The sequence below is a fragment of the Cygnus olor genome, chromosome 20 (genome assembly GCF_009769625.2).
Source record: "Cygnus olor isolate bCygOlo1 chromosome 20, bCygOlo1.pri.v2, whole genome shotgun sequence".
Lineage (NCBI taxonomy): Eukaryota > Metazoa > Chordata > Aves > Anseriformes > Anatidae > Cygnus > Cygnus olor.
Window position 1 is genome coordinate 88,950 of NC_049188.1, and position 18,225 is coordinate 107,174.

At 55.3% G+C, this 18,225-nt stretch overlaps 2 protein-coding genes and 1 non-coding gene across 7 annotated transcripts; all 3 read left to right on the forward strand.

The window, feature by feature from the left end:
* The first annotated feature begins 2,804 nt into the window (after positions 1-2,804).
* Positions 2,805-5,711, forward strand: VPS37D (VPS37D subunit of ESCRT-I). The gene is made up of 4 exons (XM_040532194.1): positions 2,805-3,320; positions 4,118-4,289; positions 4,623-4,705; positions 4,869-5,711. Exons 1-4 carry the CDS (start codon positions 3,198-3,200, stop codon positions 5,352-5,354), a joined length of 864 nt encoding a protein of 287 aa, XP_040388128.1. The 5' UTR covers positions 2,805-3,197; the 3' UTR covers positions 5,355-5,711.
* On the forward strand, positions 5,615-18,117 carry BUD23 (BUD23 rRNA methyltransferase and ribosome maturation factor). 5 transcript variants are annotated; one of them, XR_005813889.1, is made up of 12 exons: positions 5,615-12,610; positions 13,120-13,157; positions 13,278-13,373; positions 13,547-13,629; positions 13,728-13,824; positions 14,651-14,747; positions 15,081-15,231; positions 15,726-15,811; positions 16,028-16,073; positions 16,360-16,421; positions 17,498-17,587; positions 17,734-17,815. XR_005813889.1 is itself a non-coding variant. In XM_040532187.1 (12 exons), exons 1-12 carry the CDS (start codon positions 12,140-12,142, stop codon positions 17,786-17,788), a joined length of 1,272 nt encoding a protein of 423 aa, XP_040388121.1. In that variant the 5' UTR covers positions 5,615-12,139; the 3' UTR covers positions 17,789-18,117. The 5 variants fall into 5 exon arrangements, 4 of the variants coding, with proteins under 4 accessions (XP_040388121.1, XP_040388124.1, XP_040388123.1 ...); XM_040532187.1 differs by having other exon boundaries at positions 15,081-15,131; positions 17,734-18,117; XM_040532190.1 differs by having other exon boundaries at positions 5,615-12,307; positions 15,081-15,131; positions 17,734-18,117.
* On the forward strand, positions 16,941-17,076 carry LOC121058110. Its single transcript, XR_005814077.1, has one exon.
* Positions 18,118-18,225: the final 108 nt, after the last annotated feature.

Below are 18,225 nucleotides of genomic sequence, written 5' to 3' on the forward strand. Positions count from 1 at the left end.
GCACACAGTGGGGTGCAGGAAGCACACGGGGTGCAGTGCAGGAAGCATACAGTGGAGTGAAGGACACACACAGCAGGGTGTAGTGCAGGATGCACACAGCAGGTGCAGGAAGCATGCGGCAGGGTGCAGTGTAGGATGCACACAGAGGGGTGCAGGAAGCACACAGAGGGTGTGGGATTGTGGTGGTTACTCAGTGAGGCAGCTGTGCTCCAACAGCCACTCTATCTCTCTCTCACACACACAGACACACACACACACACAGACACACACACCCCACCCCCTCAAAGGGAAAGGGGGAGAAGATACGATGAAAAGGGCTTAAGAGTTAAGGACAGGAAGATCACTTAACAATTGTTGTCACAGGCAAAACAGACTCAGCACAGGGAGATTAATGTAATTGATTACCTACTACTAACAAGCTAAAGCAGAAAAAAACTCAAACTAAAAACACCTTCCCCCCATCCATCTTCTTCTGTGTCCTCCCTCCAAGTGGGGCAGGGGAACTGGGAATGCGGGCTGCAGTCAGTCCTTGATGCTTCATCTCTGCTGCTCAGAAAAATTCAGGGGCAGAAACTTGACTGCTCAAATCCTTATCAGACCTGTTTCCAGACATTTCTGTGCTGGAGGCTGGGAAACTCTCCTTGTATAGCCCTACTCTTACTCTTTACGTAAAAGATGTTGCAGTGCAGAAGCTGCGGGAAAAGTAGCACACCAGGAACTCACAGGAGGTGGGGATTGCATTCCAGAGAAGTTCTACGTTAGTAAAAAACATAGCTGTAGTGAGAGCCATGCGCTGCTACTGGAGCAGGAATTGCTCTGTCCTGGGGTCAGCCTGGTCAAGGCTAACATTTCCAGAGAAACTATCTGGTGGGAGACAGCATTTAATGCCCGCTGCTTGGCCTCAGGTGTATGATGGTTTCACATTGATGGGTAGCCAAGTTCCACCACACTGCTCTCTCACTCCTTCTCCTCAAAAGAATGGAGGGAGAAAATATGATGAAAAAAGGTAAATGGGTTTAGATAAGGGCAGGGAGAGCACTCAACAACTACCGTCACAGGCAAAATAGACTCAGCACAGGGAGATTAATGTAACTAATTGCTTATTACTAACAGACTAGAGCAGTGAGAAACTAAAACCAAACTTAAAACACCTTCCCCCCCAACCACGCTTTTCTACATCCTCCCCCCAAGTGGGCAGGGGAATGGGGGTTGTGGTCAGTCCATGTGTATTGGTTTTACCTTGCTGGACAGCTGAACTCCACCACAACCGCTCTCTCAGAAGAAAAGGAGAAGAAAGCATGATGGAAAGAAAAACAATGCTCACGGGTTGAGATAAGGATAATTTAACTAAGGGGAAAACAAAAAGGGGAAAAAAAAAGAGGAAAAGAAAAACAAAACAAAAAAAAAACCAAAGGCCATATGTGGAAGCTGGTGTGCTGATTCTAAGGAACAGTATGGAGTGTAGAGCGGAGTGGAGACACTGCAGCTAGGCTCTGTGACCAGGTGGTTCTTGTTCACACTGAGACCAATAAGGGGAAAACAAAAAGGGGAAAAAAAAAGGAAAAAAAAAGAAAAAACGAAGAAAGAAAACAAAGGCCATATGTGGAAGCACAGAAAACAAACAAACAAACAAAAAAAACACACCTCTCTACTTCCCATTAATGAGTGATGTTTGGCCACGTCCTGGGAAGCAGGGCCTCAATAGGCATAGTGGTTGTTTGAAAGGACAGACGCCTTCATAACAAGAGCCCCCTTTCTCCTTCTCCTTTCACACATTTTATTGTTGAGTGTGACACCATACAGCATGGAATATCCCTTTGGTCAGTTTAGGTCAGCTGACCTGGTGATCTCCCCTCCCCACTTCTTGCCCACCCCCGGCCTACTGGCTTTGGAAGGTTTGGAGAAGTCTTGATGTTGTGCCAGCACTGGTCAGCAACAGACAAAACACTGGCGTGATATCAGTGCTGTTCTCACTACAAGTGCAGAGCACAACGCTATAAGGGCTGCTGCAGGGACGGTTAACTCCATCCCTGACAGAATCAGTATACCATGCCTCTTTGTCTCTGCCTCTCCTTCGCAGTCACCCTCTGCCCCTGCTCCTCGCGGGGTCCCTCCCACGGGATGCCGTCCTTCCCGAACTGAGCCTGCGAGGGCTGCCCACAGGCAGCAGCTCTTCAAGAACTGCTCCCACATGGCTCCGTACCACAGGGTCCATCCCCCAGGAGCAAACTGCTCCAGCACGGGTCCCCCACGGGCGGCAGCTCCCCCCAGACCCCCTGCTCCTGCGTGGGCTCCTCTCCACGGGCTGCAGCTCCGGCCCGGGGCCTGCTCCTGCGGGGGCTCTCCATGGGCCGCAGCCTCCTCCAGGCCACATCCACCTGCTCCACCGGGGGCTCCTCCACGGGGGGGCTGCAGCGTGGAGATCTGCTCCATGTGGGACCCATGGGCTGCAGGGGGACAGCCTGCTCCACCAGGGGCCTCTCCACAGGCCGCAGGGGAACTTGTGCTGCGTGCCTGGAGCACCTCCTGCCCTCCCGCTGCACTCACCTTGGTGGCTGCAGGGTGTTTTTCACTCCTCTCTCTCCCAGCTGCTGCTGTGTAGCATTTTTTTTCCCTTTCTTAAATCTGCTCTAAGAGGTACAGACAACCTTGCTTATTGGCATGGCTCTAGCCAGTGGCAGGTCCCTTTTGGAGATGGCTGAAAATGGCCCTTATCTAACATGGAGCAGCTTCTGGACTCCTCACAGAGGCCATCCCTGCCGCCATCCCCTTTCCACCCCATCTCCCCTCCTCCCCTCCCCCCCTCGCAACAAAATCCTTGCCACATAAACCCAATATAAGGATGCACAGAGCAGGCGCAGTGCACGATGCCGACAGCAGGTGCAGCATGCACACAGCAAGGTGCAATGCAACACAGGATGCACACAGAGGGTGCAGTGCAGGATGCGCATAGCGGGTACAGGAAGCACACGGGGGGGGCAGGGTGCACAGAGCAGGTCCTGCAGCATACACGCAGCGAGGCGCAGTGCAGCGCAGGAAGCACACAGCGGGCGCAGCATGCCCGCAGCCCAGTACAGCGCGCGGCGGAAGCGCCTCGCTCCCGGCGGCCCCGTTAAGGCGGGCGGGGCGGGGCGGGGCTCCGGGCGCGCGGCTCCCGGTGCCGCGGGCGGCGGCGGGGTCCCGACCGTGCCCGGCCCATGGCCCGGCCCCTGGCGCCCCCCGAGGCCCCGCGCTGCTTCGCGGCGCTGAGCACGGTGCAGCTGCGGGCGTTGCTGCAGGACGAGCCCCGGCTGCAGCGCGCCGCCCGCCTCAGCAGGAAGGTAGGGGCTCGGCGGGGCTCGGGGCCTCCGGCAGCTCCGTGCGAGGAGCGGGGCTGGGCGGTCCGGACCCCGTCCCTCTTTGGCCGGGCACTGGCCGGCCTGGCGTCCCAGCCGCGCCGCCTCGGTCACGGCGGCCGCGGGGGAAGCTTTGTGCGTGTACCTGCGGCTGCTCCGGTGCTGCTGCTGCTGCTGCCGCCGGGAGGTGGGGGGGCAGCAGCCGTCGCACCCATCGAAAACCTGAGCGCGGTCAGAGCCTCTGCCTCCGCTGCTCTCCCTGTTGAGGCAAAGCTGCGATTGCAGGGGAACGGCAGCAAGGGAGGAAACGGCCGAGGGATGTGCCGCAGCCCTGGGGCAGCTGCTCCCCGCCTGGAGCCCCCCAGCTGCGCCCCCCCACGCCTGGGTGCCTTCCCCCAGCTCACACCAAGGTGGCTGGAATAATCCAGGGGTGCCCTTCGGCTCCCATGGGTCCTGTGCTGCTTGGCGGGAATGGAGACGTTATTTTTAAGTTAATGTAAGCCTGTTTTCACCATACTTCCACTTGGCCTGCTCTCTGCTTTCCATGGGTTGAAGATGTGTGTGCAGCAGGAGAGGGTGCCTCTCTCCTGACATCCTCATTAGCTAATGAGGCCTTTCAGTGAGCTCTGCTAACCTTCAAGGTAACCTGCCCTGTGCTGTGGATGAGTTTTCCCTAGGACGTGCCCCTTTTGAGACAGAGCAGACGGTGGGGATGGGGGGAGGTTCCATGGCTCAGAGTGGCTCCAGCTGTGCCTCCCGGTGTGAACCCTGTATCCCCGTAGTTTCAGAGTCTGCAGCTGGAGCGGGAGATGTGTTTGGCATCAAACAGTACCCTGGCCAGGGAGAACCTGTCCCTGCGCCCACAGCTGGAGGACGGGAAGGCTTCCTTAGCCATCAAGTACCAGGAGCTACAGGAGATACAAGAAGCATGCTGGGACAAGCAGCAGCGCCTGGGTGAGTGGGGGGTAAGGCAGAGCTGTGCAGGGCTGGCTGGCATGTCCAGAGAATGCTGCATTAACAGGAAGGCCAGGGTGGGCTCAGCACCCTCAGACATGCATGGGGATATGGCCTGGTTGTGATCAGGAGTGGTGTAAGGTGTTAACTGGCGCTCAGCTGCCATGGTGGGATGCAAGCTCTGCTGTGCAGATTGCTCCAGGGATGTGTTTGGGGGCTTTTTGTTGAGGGGGGAGAGCTCCCCTCATGCTTGGGAGTGGGAAAGACCACAATCCCAGCAGTGGGGACATGTGGGGGGAGGTTTGTTGGCAGCTCCATCCTTTCCCGGCACAGAGACATACCTGGAGAAGTGGAGCCCACAGAGTGCCCTTGGCCAGCTCCAAGCCAAGCTGGATGCCTCCGAGGCAGAGTCAGAGGTGAGTCAGATGAGGCCCCTGTGCTACTGCCCCTTCCTCGCCTGGGGCCTGTGCCCTCCTGTGTGCAGGACCCTGGAGAACAGTCCAGGGGCTCAGCCACCTGGGCTCCCTCCATGGTCCTGCAGCTCTCATTGCTTGACACTGCCCACTGCCTGTCCTGCAGGCACAGATGGAGCAGTTCCTGGCCCAAGACCTGCCCCTTGATGCCTTTCTGGAATCCTTTTGCCAGAGCCGCACACGCTCTCACATCTGCCGGGTGCAGCTGGAGAAACTGCAGGAGCTGCTGCAGAAAGGCAGGGCAGACAGGGACCCTGCAGGCCCCATGGGGCGCCCAGGTGCCCAAGTCAGCCCAGCGCCAGTCCGCCTTGCCCCGCTGTGGAGCGGAGCAACCCCCAAAGACCTCCATCTCTGTTATCACTTCGTGCCTGCCTGTCTTATCCCCTCAGAGACTGTTGTGCCCTTTGCCATGCCAGCTGTACCTCTGAAACGCCATCTCCCAGCCCTGGGAAAGCAGCCAGCAGCCCCCTACCCTGACACCCCTATGGGCTTGCCCCTGCGCCTTGTCCGACACGTCCCCCTGCTCAGCCCCCGTCCTTTCTGCGTGCAGCAGCTGCCACGCCACCAGAAGCAGGAGCCACCACACCGGTAACAGAACAGGGGCAGGGCTGTGCCCTGTGGGCTGCATGGTCTTGGCCAGGGAGCACGCAGGGGTGTCCACAAGGCCCTGAGGCTGTGGTGGCTGTTGGGCAGGTACAGGGGGTGGGTACTTGTGGAGAAGGAGCTGCTTGGCTGAGGATGCAGTGGGGTAGCAAGTGTGGCCAGGCAGTAGATGCTGCGCTTGGTGAGCTGTTGTGGGGAAAGATATGTCTGTGTCGACAGCAAGAGGAACAGTGATGGGAGATTGGGGTGGGGGTCAGTAGAGCCCAGGTGGGTTGGAGGAGGCAGGGAAGAGGGCTCAGGAGCTCTGGGCGCCACATGCTTTCTAAATAAAGACTTTTTTCCATGCTCTGTGTTCCCCTGTTGGCCTGTCTGTGAACAGATGTACAGGAGGGGTGGGGAGGAGGTGGCTGTGGGGGCGACACTTGCCAGGTTTGCACAGGCATTGTCCTTGTGCTTGGCCCAGTCCATCGGCATTGTGGGGATGGTGAGGGCTGCCACAGGGAGGGTGCAGGAAGTGCAGGTCTCCCCCCAGCCCTGCAGTATTTTTAGTACACACTCCCTATCCACCCTCTTGTGCTAGTCCTTGCTCCCCAGAGACTCATCTGGGAGTCTTTCCTTAAACTCATGCAATGGATGGTGAGACAAAGCTGGGAGGAGGCAGGATAGCCCTCAGGCAGCCTACTTGCTCCCTGTACTGGGATGTCTCTTGTGCTGGTGTGTTGATGCTGTTTCTAGCCTTTGATTTGTTTTCAGGCTCTTCTTATGCTTTCAGTCGCTGTCTGGTTGCAGGGTTTTTTGTTTGTTTTCCCCAGCTGTCTATCTACCCTCCAGCTAGGAGGCCCTGTTGTGCAGACAGCTTAGAAATCATCCAAAGAAGCACAGGGCTCTGGCTTCAAAGCACCCCAAAATATGGACTGTAGGCTGGCAGTGCTTGATCACCCCCTTCACCATGCAGCTTGCAGAGTCCCATGAGTGCTCCTGCACCCAGGGAGGAGGTGGGCAGTACTGCTACCCTCACCCAGGGTACCCCACCCCATGCTCCAAACCCCAACCCTCACCTGTGGCACTGAGGCCAGTCATCCAATTTAACCAGTTCAAACAGGTTTAAGACTAAGATAAATCAGGAACCAGCCACCGAAATGAATGCTGTCACTTTATTGGCAGGCCAGAAGACTGTGGTGGCTGGAATATTTGTTGTTTTGCAGAGCACCTCCTTTCCAGGGTCCCACCATGCTCAGTTTATGCTCATCCCTTCAACAAATGGTGCCAGGACATGGCTGACTGCTGGTCAGGCTCTGGCTTGCCCCACAACACTAATGTGACTAGGGAAATAAGGGGAGTGAGTAGGAGCACATAGGAGGCCAGTTTAACCCTCAGCTTTACTGTAAGGAAGGTTCATGCTACAGATCTCAAGAGGTTGCTATTCCTCGAGGCCAGTGCCCAGGCTCTGGCCAGAGTCCCTGTGCAGGACACATTGGTCAAGGGTCCTGGCTACGGCCTCATTATCCCTCGCTATAGGGTTTGCACTGTTGCTTTCACCCCACAGACCATTATTTGCACCTCGTGCAGCCATGGCAGGACCTGAAGCCACTGAAGCGCAATGTTCCCATACCCAGCTCCCAGAGAAGGGAAAGGGCCCGGCGGGTGCCTTGGGCATGGAGCTGAGTGCCCGGTGCTCTCTTGCAGTACTGCCCATGGCACAGGCAGGGAGGATGTGCACAACCTGTCCTGGAGGACCCTGTTGGCCCAAACCAGCATCTTTTAGAGGGTAATTTTGGTCTTTGCTTCATCCTCCTCGCTGTGGCCACTGGCCAAGTCCTCTCCTGGAGCAAGCTCCACGTGGGACCACCTCAAGGCTGTGTCTGGCAGGGGCTGGGATGCAGTGTCCTGGAGCCCCCCAGACAGCTATCCGGGCTCCTTCAGGGGCTGCATGGGAGGCTGCCTGAGATGACTGGGAGCTGTGGGAAAAGCATGGGGACATGGGCCCAAGTGACGTGCATGTTGAGCTATGAGAGCTGTGAATGTGCACACAAGAGGGGTGCTGCTGGGCAAGCACAAGGCTTCTCCTTAGGGATCTGGATGCTCACTTGGGAGAGGAAGGCCATCACAGCTCTTCAGGAAAGGCACTTTCAAGAGGAAAACACCCCAAGGAAACAGTACGAGGATAGAGCATGCCAGAACCCAGATCCAGGCACCTGTGTGGGCCGAATGTCAGTAACGCTTATAAGCTGTGTCAGTTCCCTGCAAGATGGGACCACAATCAGCACTGGGATGGGCACTAGAGCACATGTGACCATTAATGAGGAGCCAAGCCATCCAAAAAACAGCCAGGCACAAATGGTCAGCCTTTCTACCCAGTCCCTGCCTTGCATGGCTCCCCAGACTGGGCATTCCCAGACAGTGCTGCATGGGTTTATCAGCAGCCCCAGAACAACCTGCCCTAGCCCAAGCAGCTACTGAGTCACCTTACAGTGACTGCCTAATCTGGTCCTATGAGTGTGAATCCTCAAGGTGCGCAGCTACCTCTCCCAAGTCCAGGGAGGCAGAATGTCTCTATCTTACTGAAGGTAACAGTTCAAAACCACAGTGAGTCAGGAGCCTTTGCTGGGTTGCAGCAGCCCTGGGTGTCTTTCTGTCTGTAGGAGCCCTGCAGCACCCCCGGGTGCTGGCCCCACTCAGTGGGATGACATGGCTAGGCCCTGGAAACCCAGTAGTCCATTACCTTTCTTCATCCGGTGGCCCCCTGGCAGACTGGCACAAGATGACTCCCTGCGCTGAGGAGATTCTTCCAAGCCCCAAACCTGGAGCTGGGTCTATCCAGCTTGGGGCCAGGACAGTGGTCCTGATGGGAAGCACACACAGGGTTAGTGCAATGCACGCCTCTGGGGAGCACAGCACCATTGGCTGCCTGCCTCTTGGCTTCCAGAGTACACGGGCAGCACCTTGCCATTCTGGCAGCTCCAGTCCCTTACGCAAGCAGACCTGGGAGGACAAAGTCCTGCACAGAGCCACAGGATGGGAGCATCAGTAACAGGTAGGAACTGACAGAAGCAGCAAGGGTCCTGCTGGGGAGGACGATGCTCCTGTGCCTCTCCTTATTGTGCAGTGACACTTTCACCAGCACCCATGCCCCACGGGGCCACCACCCACCACGAGGCCTTTTGGGGGGGGCAGAGGGGAGGCGAAGAGGGGATTTGCCTCCACTTGCTCCAGGGAAGAGGAAGAGCTGCTACTGTGTGTGGAATGTGCCCCCACATTCATTCCTGTGCCAAACTGGGGAAGGGTGGTCTGGAGTGCACGCCCTGCTGGCTGCGTGGCCTCTCTGCTCCCCCCAGCCAGGTGGGTGAGCAGCAGCCCCAGCCTGGGAGGGACAGGAGACCAGGCAGAGAAGGGCTACCCCTGTCAGCCTCCCAGAGACCTTTTGAGCCACAACCCTGCTCCACTGGAGGATAAAAAGCAGGATTGGGCTGGCCAGCAAGTGGCATAGCCACAACAAACTGCCCCAGCTGGACCTCCCTGCACAGCAGGTGCCAAGCTGGCAGCAGGGCTGTTAATAGGGAACTCCATTAACAGAGGAGTTGCCGCAGGGGATGCTGCTGATGGGAAGGGAAGCTGCCTCACCCGTCCCTACATCTGCAGGTGCTGCCAACCATGCAGCCCTTCCCCAGGACCTTTCACTGGGGCCCAGCAGCAGCAGGGCTAGGGTACAGAGCTCTGCCCAGCAACTCCAGGGCAGGTGAGCATTGGGGCTGTCCCCTTGGTGCTGTTCAGGACCCTGCTCACACAGCCTGCTCCTCTCTGGGCAATGCCCTGACCTTGCAAGGTCTCAGGTGGTGGCAGGCTTAATCCAGACTTATCTCAGTTTACCTGGAGCTTTCATTCAACTTAGTGTAGCAACAGCTAAACTCTGCTTTTGTCCTGTTTCCTCCCCTTTTCCACCTTGAGCTTCTGATGTTGGCAACTCACACAATCCCTTGCCATTACACCACTGCTGTTACAGTTAGATACTGATGGATTTCCTCTGGCACTCGTGGCACAGGTACTCCACAAGGACTGTGCTCACTTGGCTAATGGAAAACCAATTGCCCCTGGCAGCTTTCCATTAGGGAAACAACTTGGGAAAGAGGAGAAATATTAAACATGATGACAGTATTAACACAAGACAATGAAGGTGTAGAAACTTCATGTGCTGGGAGGTGGCAGTAGGTCTGTGATTCTGGACTACCTCCAGCCAGTATGTGCCTGATCCAAAATCCCTCCTGGAGCAGCAGAGCACTCAGGCCCAACCAGCATGGAGGTGGTGATCTGGAGACCAGTGTCCTGGTTTCAGCTAGGATAGAGTTAATTTTCTTCTTAGTAGCTGGTATAGCACTGTATCCTGGACGTCTGAGAATAATGTTGATAACACATCAATGTTTTAGCTGTTGCTGAGCAGTACTTACACCGAGCCAAGGACTTGCCTGCTTCTCATACTACCCTGCCAGCAAGGAGGCTGGGGGTGCACAAGAAGCTGGGATGGGTCACAACCAGGACAGCCAAAAGGGTATTTCATAACTTACAGCGTCATGCTGAACCATAAAGCTAGGGGACTGCTTGGGGAATGGCTGGGCATCAGCAGATGGCGAGCAATTGAATTGTGCATCATTTGGTGATTTGTTGTTGTTGTTGTTGATTACTGTTTATTGTTTTTGTTTTTTCTCCATTAAACTGTCTTTATTTCAGCCCATGAGTTTTTGCTCTTTTCTTACACTGCCCAAGCCACTCACAGTTCGGTACATAGATTAGCTCAGCTTTGGTGTCTGGATACTTCACCCTCCAATTTCAGACACAAGCACCAGGCACAGAGCAGGAGAGCCAGATGGCTTATAGAAGTGCTTCTCTATCCCCAGCGTTAAGCAGGGAGCACACTAACTAGTCTCAGTTCTTCCTGTTCTGTGCAGCACCAACCCACTCCCTGCTTGCAAGTCAGTTCATGGCTGGATACAGGGCTTGACTCAGGAACAGCCCACAGCCCTGGGCCTCGGCACTACACACAGAGACAAAGATCAATCTTGAAGACAAGTGTTTGGCAGGGCTGCCTTGAAAACCTTACAACCCATGATACCAGGAACTAGAGATGTATTCCTGTACAGTACCCACTGCTTCGCATGGCTGTTGCCAAGCTCTTCCAGCCTGCAAGAGACTGGCCAAACTCTGACTGGGAAACAGCCTCTGGTCTTTCAAGAAACTTGCCTTACAGCACAAAAATGCATCAGTGATGGCACTAGCCACAGCTCTAGAGGCTTTCAATTCATAGCCAATTTTGAACACCAAGCTCCCTCTGCCCTTGACATGTTGATGTTTCAGGACTATTATCCCACATAGGGGGGGAACAACAACCAAAGAGGATCCTGGAAAGCCCTCTATGTGCTCCCAGGCTGAATTTCTCCAAACACGCAGCACTTTTGAGCGCCTGCAGTTGGAATTAGTAAAATTATTTCCAGAAGAGGCAGAAAACTCTCCTATAGCAGCATATATCCTGCACCGGTATACATTACACTCTGACATGCTACTGCATAAGGCTCAGTTCAGTATCACGGAACTCCACAGCTGTAAAATGTTAGGCATTTTCCTTTCACAAGTTTATGTTGGAAGAAAACATAACCCGGGGTCACTGCAGTGAGACGGGAGGGCTCAGCTTCTGCACAGAAGGCGCAGCCAAGCCCACCAAATATAGTGCAAAGCAATGCAGACAATACCTCTGGCATGGTAAGCATTGCAATACCATGTTATAGCAAGCTTCATTCTCTTCAAATAGTACAGGGGAAGCTTGCACCAAAGGAAACACAGAAGCTTTTAGAGACAATCTTTCCTAAAACATTCATTTCCTAAACATTTCCTAAAATGTTCCTAAAACACTCCGTACTTAAATAGGTAAATACTCTTCTGTGCAAATGATGCTTAGACACATGTAAAACACAAATAACACCACTCAGTGTCCAGAAGCGTACCGCTCCAGCCATAAAGGCCTATACGAGATAGTCTTGTGCAAAGTTCCTAGCAAGCCCTAGACAGGACAGACTGTTCTGAATACCAAAGTATTTTGGGCAGCATCTCTAGGTGGTGTCACACGCTGACTAGGACATGGTTTCATTCTTGTAGGACCAGGTTTCATTCTTGTAAGGCTGCTGAAGCTGAAATTTCTGTACTCGCCACAGAGTGAGGCAAATCCTGAATGGAGACAAAGGCAACGATGAAGTCTGGAAACCAATGCTCCCAAAATGCCCCAAATATATAGTAACAAGTGTGAAAGCATGAAGGTGGCTAGTTTCAGATTAACGGAAAACCACAGGGAGTCATTAGTCAGCATTGGCAAGAGCATCCCCTACGAACACACACAGCACACAAACACCATTGTCAATCATTTAATCTCCACTGCGGCTCAAGAGAAGACACGTGGTTCCCACCAGGGTCAAAGAGCAGCACTGATGGTGGAGACACGTCAGAGTCCACAAACCAAGGTCCACGAACCCATCAGGCACGACATCTGCAGGTCATACTGGCAGAAGGGGCACGCTGCAACCTATGGAGAAGGGCCCACATGTGGTATCCAGTGGTCATACAGTATCTGCAGGTCACACCTGCAGAGGTAACACATCACAGCCACGTACTGTGGCCACGCGCTGTCTCTAAAGATCACAGCAAAGGGGACAGGTCACAGTCTGAGGAGCTGAGCCCACATACAGTGCCTGCTGGTCGCACACTATCTCTGAAGACCGCACTGGCAGAAGGGCCATGGCACGGCCTGAGGAGCTGAGCCCAGGCATGACGTGGGCGCAGGGGCCCTGCCCACCAGTGAGCTCTGTTGTCCCATTGCAGCGGTGGAGCTGGGCTGGTGCCCACGCGTTACTTGAGGCCGTAGAGCAGGACAACGCCCAAGAAAAAGAGGAGCCCAACCGAGAGGTCAGAGACGAGTCGGAAGCGGCCTTGGGCCGCGGCCTCCTCCCGGCGGAGGCGCAGCTGCTCCCGCCGCGCCCGCAGCGCCCGCTCCCGCTCCAGCTGCTCCCCGTAGTGCGCGCGGTAGAAGGCGTCGAAGTCGAAGGGCGGCGGGACGGGCCCGCGGCGGGAGCCGGAGGCGGCGGCGCGGGCGGGCGGGGGCTTGGGGGCGGGCGGGCGGCCCGAGGGCTTGGGGGCGCCGCGCACGTCCTCGCGGCTGAGGACGCCGCGGTCGTACTTGCGGCGCAGCGCGGCGCTACCCAGCACCAGGTAGGCCTCGCTGACGGCGGCGAAGCGCTCGGCGGCGGCAGCGCTGCCCGCGTTGCGGTCGGGGTGGTACCGGAACGACTGCTCGTAGTACGCCGTCTTGATCTGCGCCTGCGTCGCCGTGGGCGGGACGCCCAGCACCTCGTACAGGTCGCGGCGCGGACCCGAGGCCTCGCCGCATCCCCGGTGCCCGGCGCGGCCCGGCACCGGGCCGGTGCCCGGCGCGGCGAGCAGGAGGCGCCGCAGGCGACCGAGCGCCGCCGGCTCCATCGGGCCGCGCCGCCTCAGCGCCCGCGCGCCGCCATCTTGGGTGCGGCGCCCTCTGCGCCGGCGCCTGGCGGTGACGTCGGGGCAGGGACGGCGCGCGGCAGCATGGCGGGCGGCGGGCGGCGGCCCGAGCAGCGTGGGCCGCCCGAGCTGGTGAGGCGGCGGCGCCGGGCCGCGGCCGGGGCCGGGGCCGGGCCGCGGCCGGGGCCGGGCCTCACGCCTCCTTCTCCCTTCTCTCGTTGCAGTTCTACGATGAGGTGGAGGCGCGGAAGTACACGCAGAAGTACGGCGGGGCGGGCTGGGCTGCGCTGCGCTGCGCTGGGCTGGGCTGGGCTGAGGGAGCGGCTGTGGGGCCCGGGTCCGGCGCGCCCCTTCCTGAGCCCTCCCTTGCCCTGCCTTGCAGCTCCCGGGTGAGGGAGATCCAGGCGCAGATGTCGGAGCGGGCCGTGGAGCTGCTGGGGCTGCCCGAGGACCGGCCGTGCCTCCTCCTGGACGTGGGGTGAGCGGGGCCCAGCGGCGGGGCGCAGCACGCAGGCCTGCGGGGATTCAGCCCGGCATGGCGCTGGTGTCTGCTGCGGACTAACAGAGGGGGATGTCGCTGTTGTGCGGTGGCTGTCCTAGAGCGTTGTCTGGCAAGGCCCGTGATCTGTTACCACACTTTCCTCCCTTCAGCTGTGGCTCTGGGCTGAGCGGGGATTTTATCTCTGAAGAGGGGCACTACTGGATTGGCATGGACATTAGCCCTGCAATGTTGGGTGAGTGGCCCCTCCTCCCCTTTAGCGCTCACTTCACCTCAGAGGTGATTGCCGAAGGCGTGAGCTTGGTACCATGAGCTGTCCTCTGTTCTGTGCAGATGTGGCTGTGGAGAGAGAGGTGGAAGGAGACCTTCTTCTTGCAGATGTGGGTCACGGCATTCCCTTCAGGCCTGGCATGTTTGATGGCTGTATCAGGTGAGTTTGTGCACCTAACCAAGCTCTCTTGATACTCTGCATAACTACATATTTTGTACTGTATACATGGTCTGCTTATGTTGCATGACAGTTGACTGTGACTGTCCTTATCTGTCACTCTGTTTGCTCCATGCCAACTTGACTCCAGCTCTCTGGGACAAGCTGCTGAGATTCTAGATGTTAGAAGCAGCAGTTTCCCAAGAGATGCTTGTCTGTGTTTTGTGGTAGTGAGCTGGGAAGAGTATTGAAATGAATAAAGTGAAGGTGGAGATAACATCAGGGGAGTTGAGACATGCACCTAGGATGAAAACCTGAAGTATTCCTGTGACATTGACCTAGGGATTGACCTCACAGCTGAGCTTGATGGTTGATTTTGAGGTGAAGGGGAAAGAAATACTTTTCTTAGAGAATACCTCATAAAGGTACTGGACAGGAGGAGGGGCTGTCTGTTACTGATCTGAATCAGTTTGGGATTGCTCATTGTCAAAACCTGTATGGCAGCTTGTGGGCTATGCAAGGGCCCCAACCAAGCATTGAATTATTTGAGCACCTGGCCTGGGGGAGATGTCTGGTGTTTTTGTTGTGCTTGAATAAGCCTGAATAACTGCTGTGCTATGTTGGGTTGTGGCATAGCTTAGGGAGTCTCAAGAGGGATTCCTGTAGTGTCTTGACTGCAAAGTGGAAGGCAAAGTTACATGGGGAAAATTAATTAGTTTCCCTGATGCCTAACACAAGTTTAACAGTGAAAGGAAGCTCAAAGGGAGGTTATGGGCTCTGCTAAAGAATCGATGGCTCGGTGTCTTGAGGGTCTTGCTCTCTTTCTCAGTATTTCCGCAGTGCAGTGGCTTTGTAATGCTGATAAGAAGTCGCACAGTCCTCCAAAACGCCTTTATCAATTCTTCTCAACTCTTTATACCGCCTTGGTAAGTGTCAGGCTCTCTCATTCAGGCCTCTGCCTATTTTTGTGTCCTCACTGGTGCCTTTTAGGAAGACTTTTTAAGTAAATGCTACTGAAATATAAGACTAGCAGGAGCACCTATTTCCTGTCTGCATTCCTTTTTGCATGGTGCCCTGTGTTTCTGTAATCCCTGCTGTTAGCTTCATGCCCTGCTGTGCTGCGGAGAAGCTGACTCTGCAGTCTGAGCAGCTCTGCTGGGAGAGTTCTCTAGGAGGTTTTAGGAGTTGGGGGCTAGGGACTGGGTGACCAGAGGGGAACCCTGTCTTAACAGGGTTGTGATTGACTTTATTTCCCATAGGCCCAAGGATCCCGAGCCGTCCTGCAGCTGTACCCTGAGAATTCAGAACAGGTACAAGATATCACTTGGTGGGGAAGAGGAACAGGCAGAGCAAGGCAGAAAACCTGTGTGCTGTTTGAGGCTTTGAATGCATGGTATTGCCCCACATCAGGTCTGTGTCTCTGTCCTTCCTGCCATCCATAAAGCTCTGCAAGAGCCAGGAAAAAAACAACAATAAGAAGAAAGCCATACGCAATTTCTGCTGCTTCACAGTTTGTTTTGGGCTGTGCCTTAAAATCAAAGAAATTGACAGGACTTGATCTAAATGTGCTGTGCTGGATTTTTGCCTATGTGACTGGGTTTGAAGACTGGGCTGTACTTGTCAGCACTGTACTGTAATTCCCAAGGGCTGGAAAATCCAGCCTTGTATACCTCTCCTGGAGAGTCTGCTGCTCCACTGAATGCAGGCAAGGTGGAGGAGCAGGGAGAAAAAAAATACAGCAGGCTGCTGCCTGGATGGAACTGCAGAGCTAGGGGCTTGGTGTAGGGTTTAATAGAAGCAGGGTTGACCCATCTTGTGCATACACAGTTAGCTGTGACTGAGTCTAGAAGTCTCTTGGGCTTTGCTTGTGGGTGAATGACATTTGCATGTGCTTATTTTTCCAGCTGGAGCTCATCACGGCCCAAGCCATGAGAGCTGGCTTTACTGGGGGAATGGTGGTAGACTACCCCAACAGCGCCAAAGCCAAGAAGTGAGTCCTATGTTTCTGTGAATGGGCAATGTGTGGGGTGAGGCATAGCTTCAGCAGTGATTTTTACAAGCTGTTTTTCTCTTTTCCACGATTCAATCCTGGGCAGAGGTGACAGTTTAGATCTGACTCTATAATAGAAGATCCCAGTCTTGCTTGGGGACTGGGAATCAAATGCTGAATCTCAGCTTCATGTTCCTCATACTTTTTTCCCTTCAGGTTCTTCCTCTGCCTCTTTGTTGGGGCTTCTGGCACGTTACCAAAGGTGAGGAACTCCGCCTAGCAGCAGAAATGCCTTCCTGGCTGCTGGGTTATGTGGAAGAGCTGTGGGTGAGCAGGAGTCACACCAGACAACTGCATATGCAGATGTGGCTTCACTCTTACGTTTCTTTGTTCTCGTCTGGTTTCTGTGCCACAGTTTCTGGGAGATCAGCTTACTCCTGTCCCAGTCCCTCCCCTTATAGAGCACTGTGTTTCCCTTAATTTATTTAGATGGCAGTGACCACTAGCTCTGTCTGCACCAGGTGAAAGTTCCTAATTTTGCTTTTCAGGGCCTTGGTACTGAGTGTGCTGATGGAGAAGAGATACACCAGGCAAAGTTCACCAGTGAGAGGTATTGTATGTGGGGTGAAGTTTCAAGTCCTCCCCAGTTTCAGGGGATGTAAGTGCTCAGTTTTGCTGATCGAGGACCACAGTGCTTCTGTGTGTGAAGTGGTGGGAGGGAAGGGACTGGGGATACTGGGAAGACCGCCGGCAGCCCAGATGGGCACTGCTTTATCTTACTGAAGGGCCCCAGACACAAGGAGTGTAACAGGTTGGTTTGACTAGAGGGCTTTGCTATGGCATCAGGGAGCTGCTGTTGATGCTCACCCTGGAACTTCAGCTGAGCATTCAGATTGAGGTGCGCTTTCTGTCCAGCACTCAGCTCTTCAGCTCAGCACTGTAGCATGGGTTAGTGGTGGTGGAAGGGAGGTTGTTTACAGTTCTGGTTATGTCAAACATTTATTTTTTTTTTTTTGGTGGGGAGGCAGGCTGCTGTACTTGAAACCTGGTGTTCCCTTCCATCCTCTGTCAAGTTCTTTGCTGTCTGACTGTGCACAGCTGTGCCCTGTGTGGTTTCTCCTGCTGGCGAGGTCTCCTCCTATAGTAGTGGTGCAGGGAGGAGCCCCCCCTGCAGCCAGTGGGAGAGACAGAGAATAAAAAACAGAGGAAAATCGTCATGGCTGCCAGCAGCTGGTGGCTGCCATGTTTTCCTGCCTCTTACACTGCTGTGCTCTGCTCACTTAGTCCAGGGGGTACTTCATCTTGGAAGGCAATAGCAGAACGGGCAACTTGTTGGGAAGCCAGAGGCTTTGTCTGCTTTGTTCAGAGTAGAGCAGACAAGGGGAAGGTGGCTGTGCTTACGCACGCTGCTGGTATGTCAGATGTGGCACAGGGGAGTGCTGGTCTGCTGCGGCCTGCGGAGGGTAGGTGTCCCTTGGCTCAAAGCTGTGGTTGGTGGTAGCCTGCCTCCTCCTGTGTGTCTGGAGTTGGACCGTGTGGGCCTTGTCCACAGTGCTCCTGAGCCCCCTTTTATCCCTGGGGAGGGGGAAGGCACCCGCTGTTTTTATGAGGCATGCCTAGGTCTGGGCGGAAATCTTCCAGGGCACAAAAGTGTTCCTCCCCAGCTGCTGTCTGCTGTCTCTGTAGGACACGGTTCAGAAACACCAAGGGCAAGTCTGTGAAGAAAAGCCGGGACTGGATTCTTGAGAAGAAAGAGCGCAGGCGAAGACAGGGCAAGTAAGTTTAGCTGGGTCCTGCCTCTGCTGAGGTTGACTGTGCTACGCTGGCTTGCTGTCTGTCACCCATTCAAACTCCTGCCGTGAACTAGCTTCCCTTCCCCTCCCTGTGTGTCACACTGAGTTGCTCTCTGCTTTTCTTCACAGGGAGGTACGAGCAGACACAAAATACACAGGTCGAAAGCGCCGACCTCACTTCTGAATTGCTGTGGACACTGCTGACGTGGAAGATGGTGTGTCGGCCTCTCCAGTGAGCCTCCTGTGAATGGCACAGGTGGGCACCCCAGGCCTGGGACTTGTTGGAACAGGTCACTGGGGCTCTTGCAGGTGTAGACTGGCTCAGGTGCAGCCGAACTGCCAACTGCAAAGCTGCCAGACCTGTTTTCTCTGAAGGCAGAGTGGCACAGAGTTCTGTCCGATTGGTGTCTGCCATGCCATTGCTTATCTTCCCAGTGGGGCAGTGAGCCATCTGGAGCTCCAGGTGAGCCAGAATATTATATCCAGCTTCTTCACTAAACAGTCAACAAGTAAGAAGTGTTGCTGGTCTCCTGTGTTGTGTCCTCAGTGCAGGGGAGCTGAGGTGGAAAACAGGTTTCCTGCCAGCTTCCCCTCTGCCTGCAGGCAGGTAGCCAGGCAGTA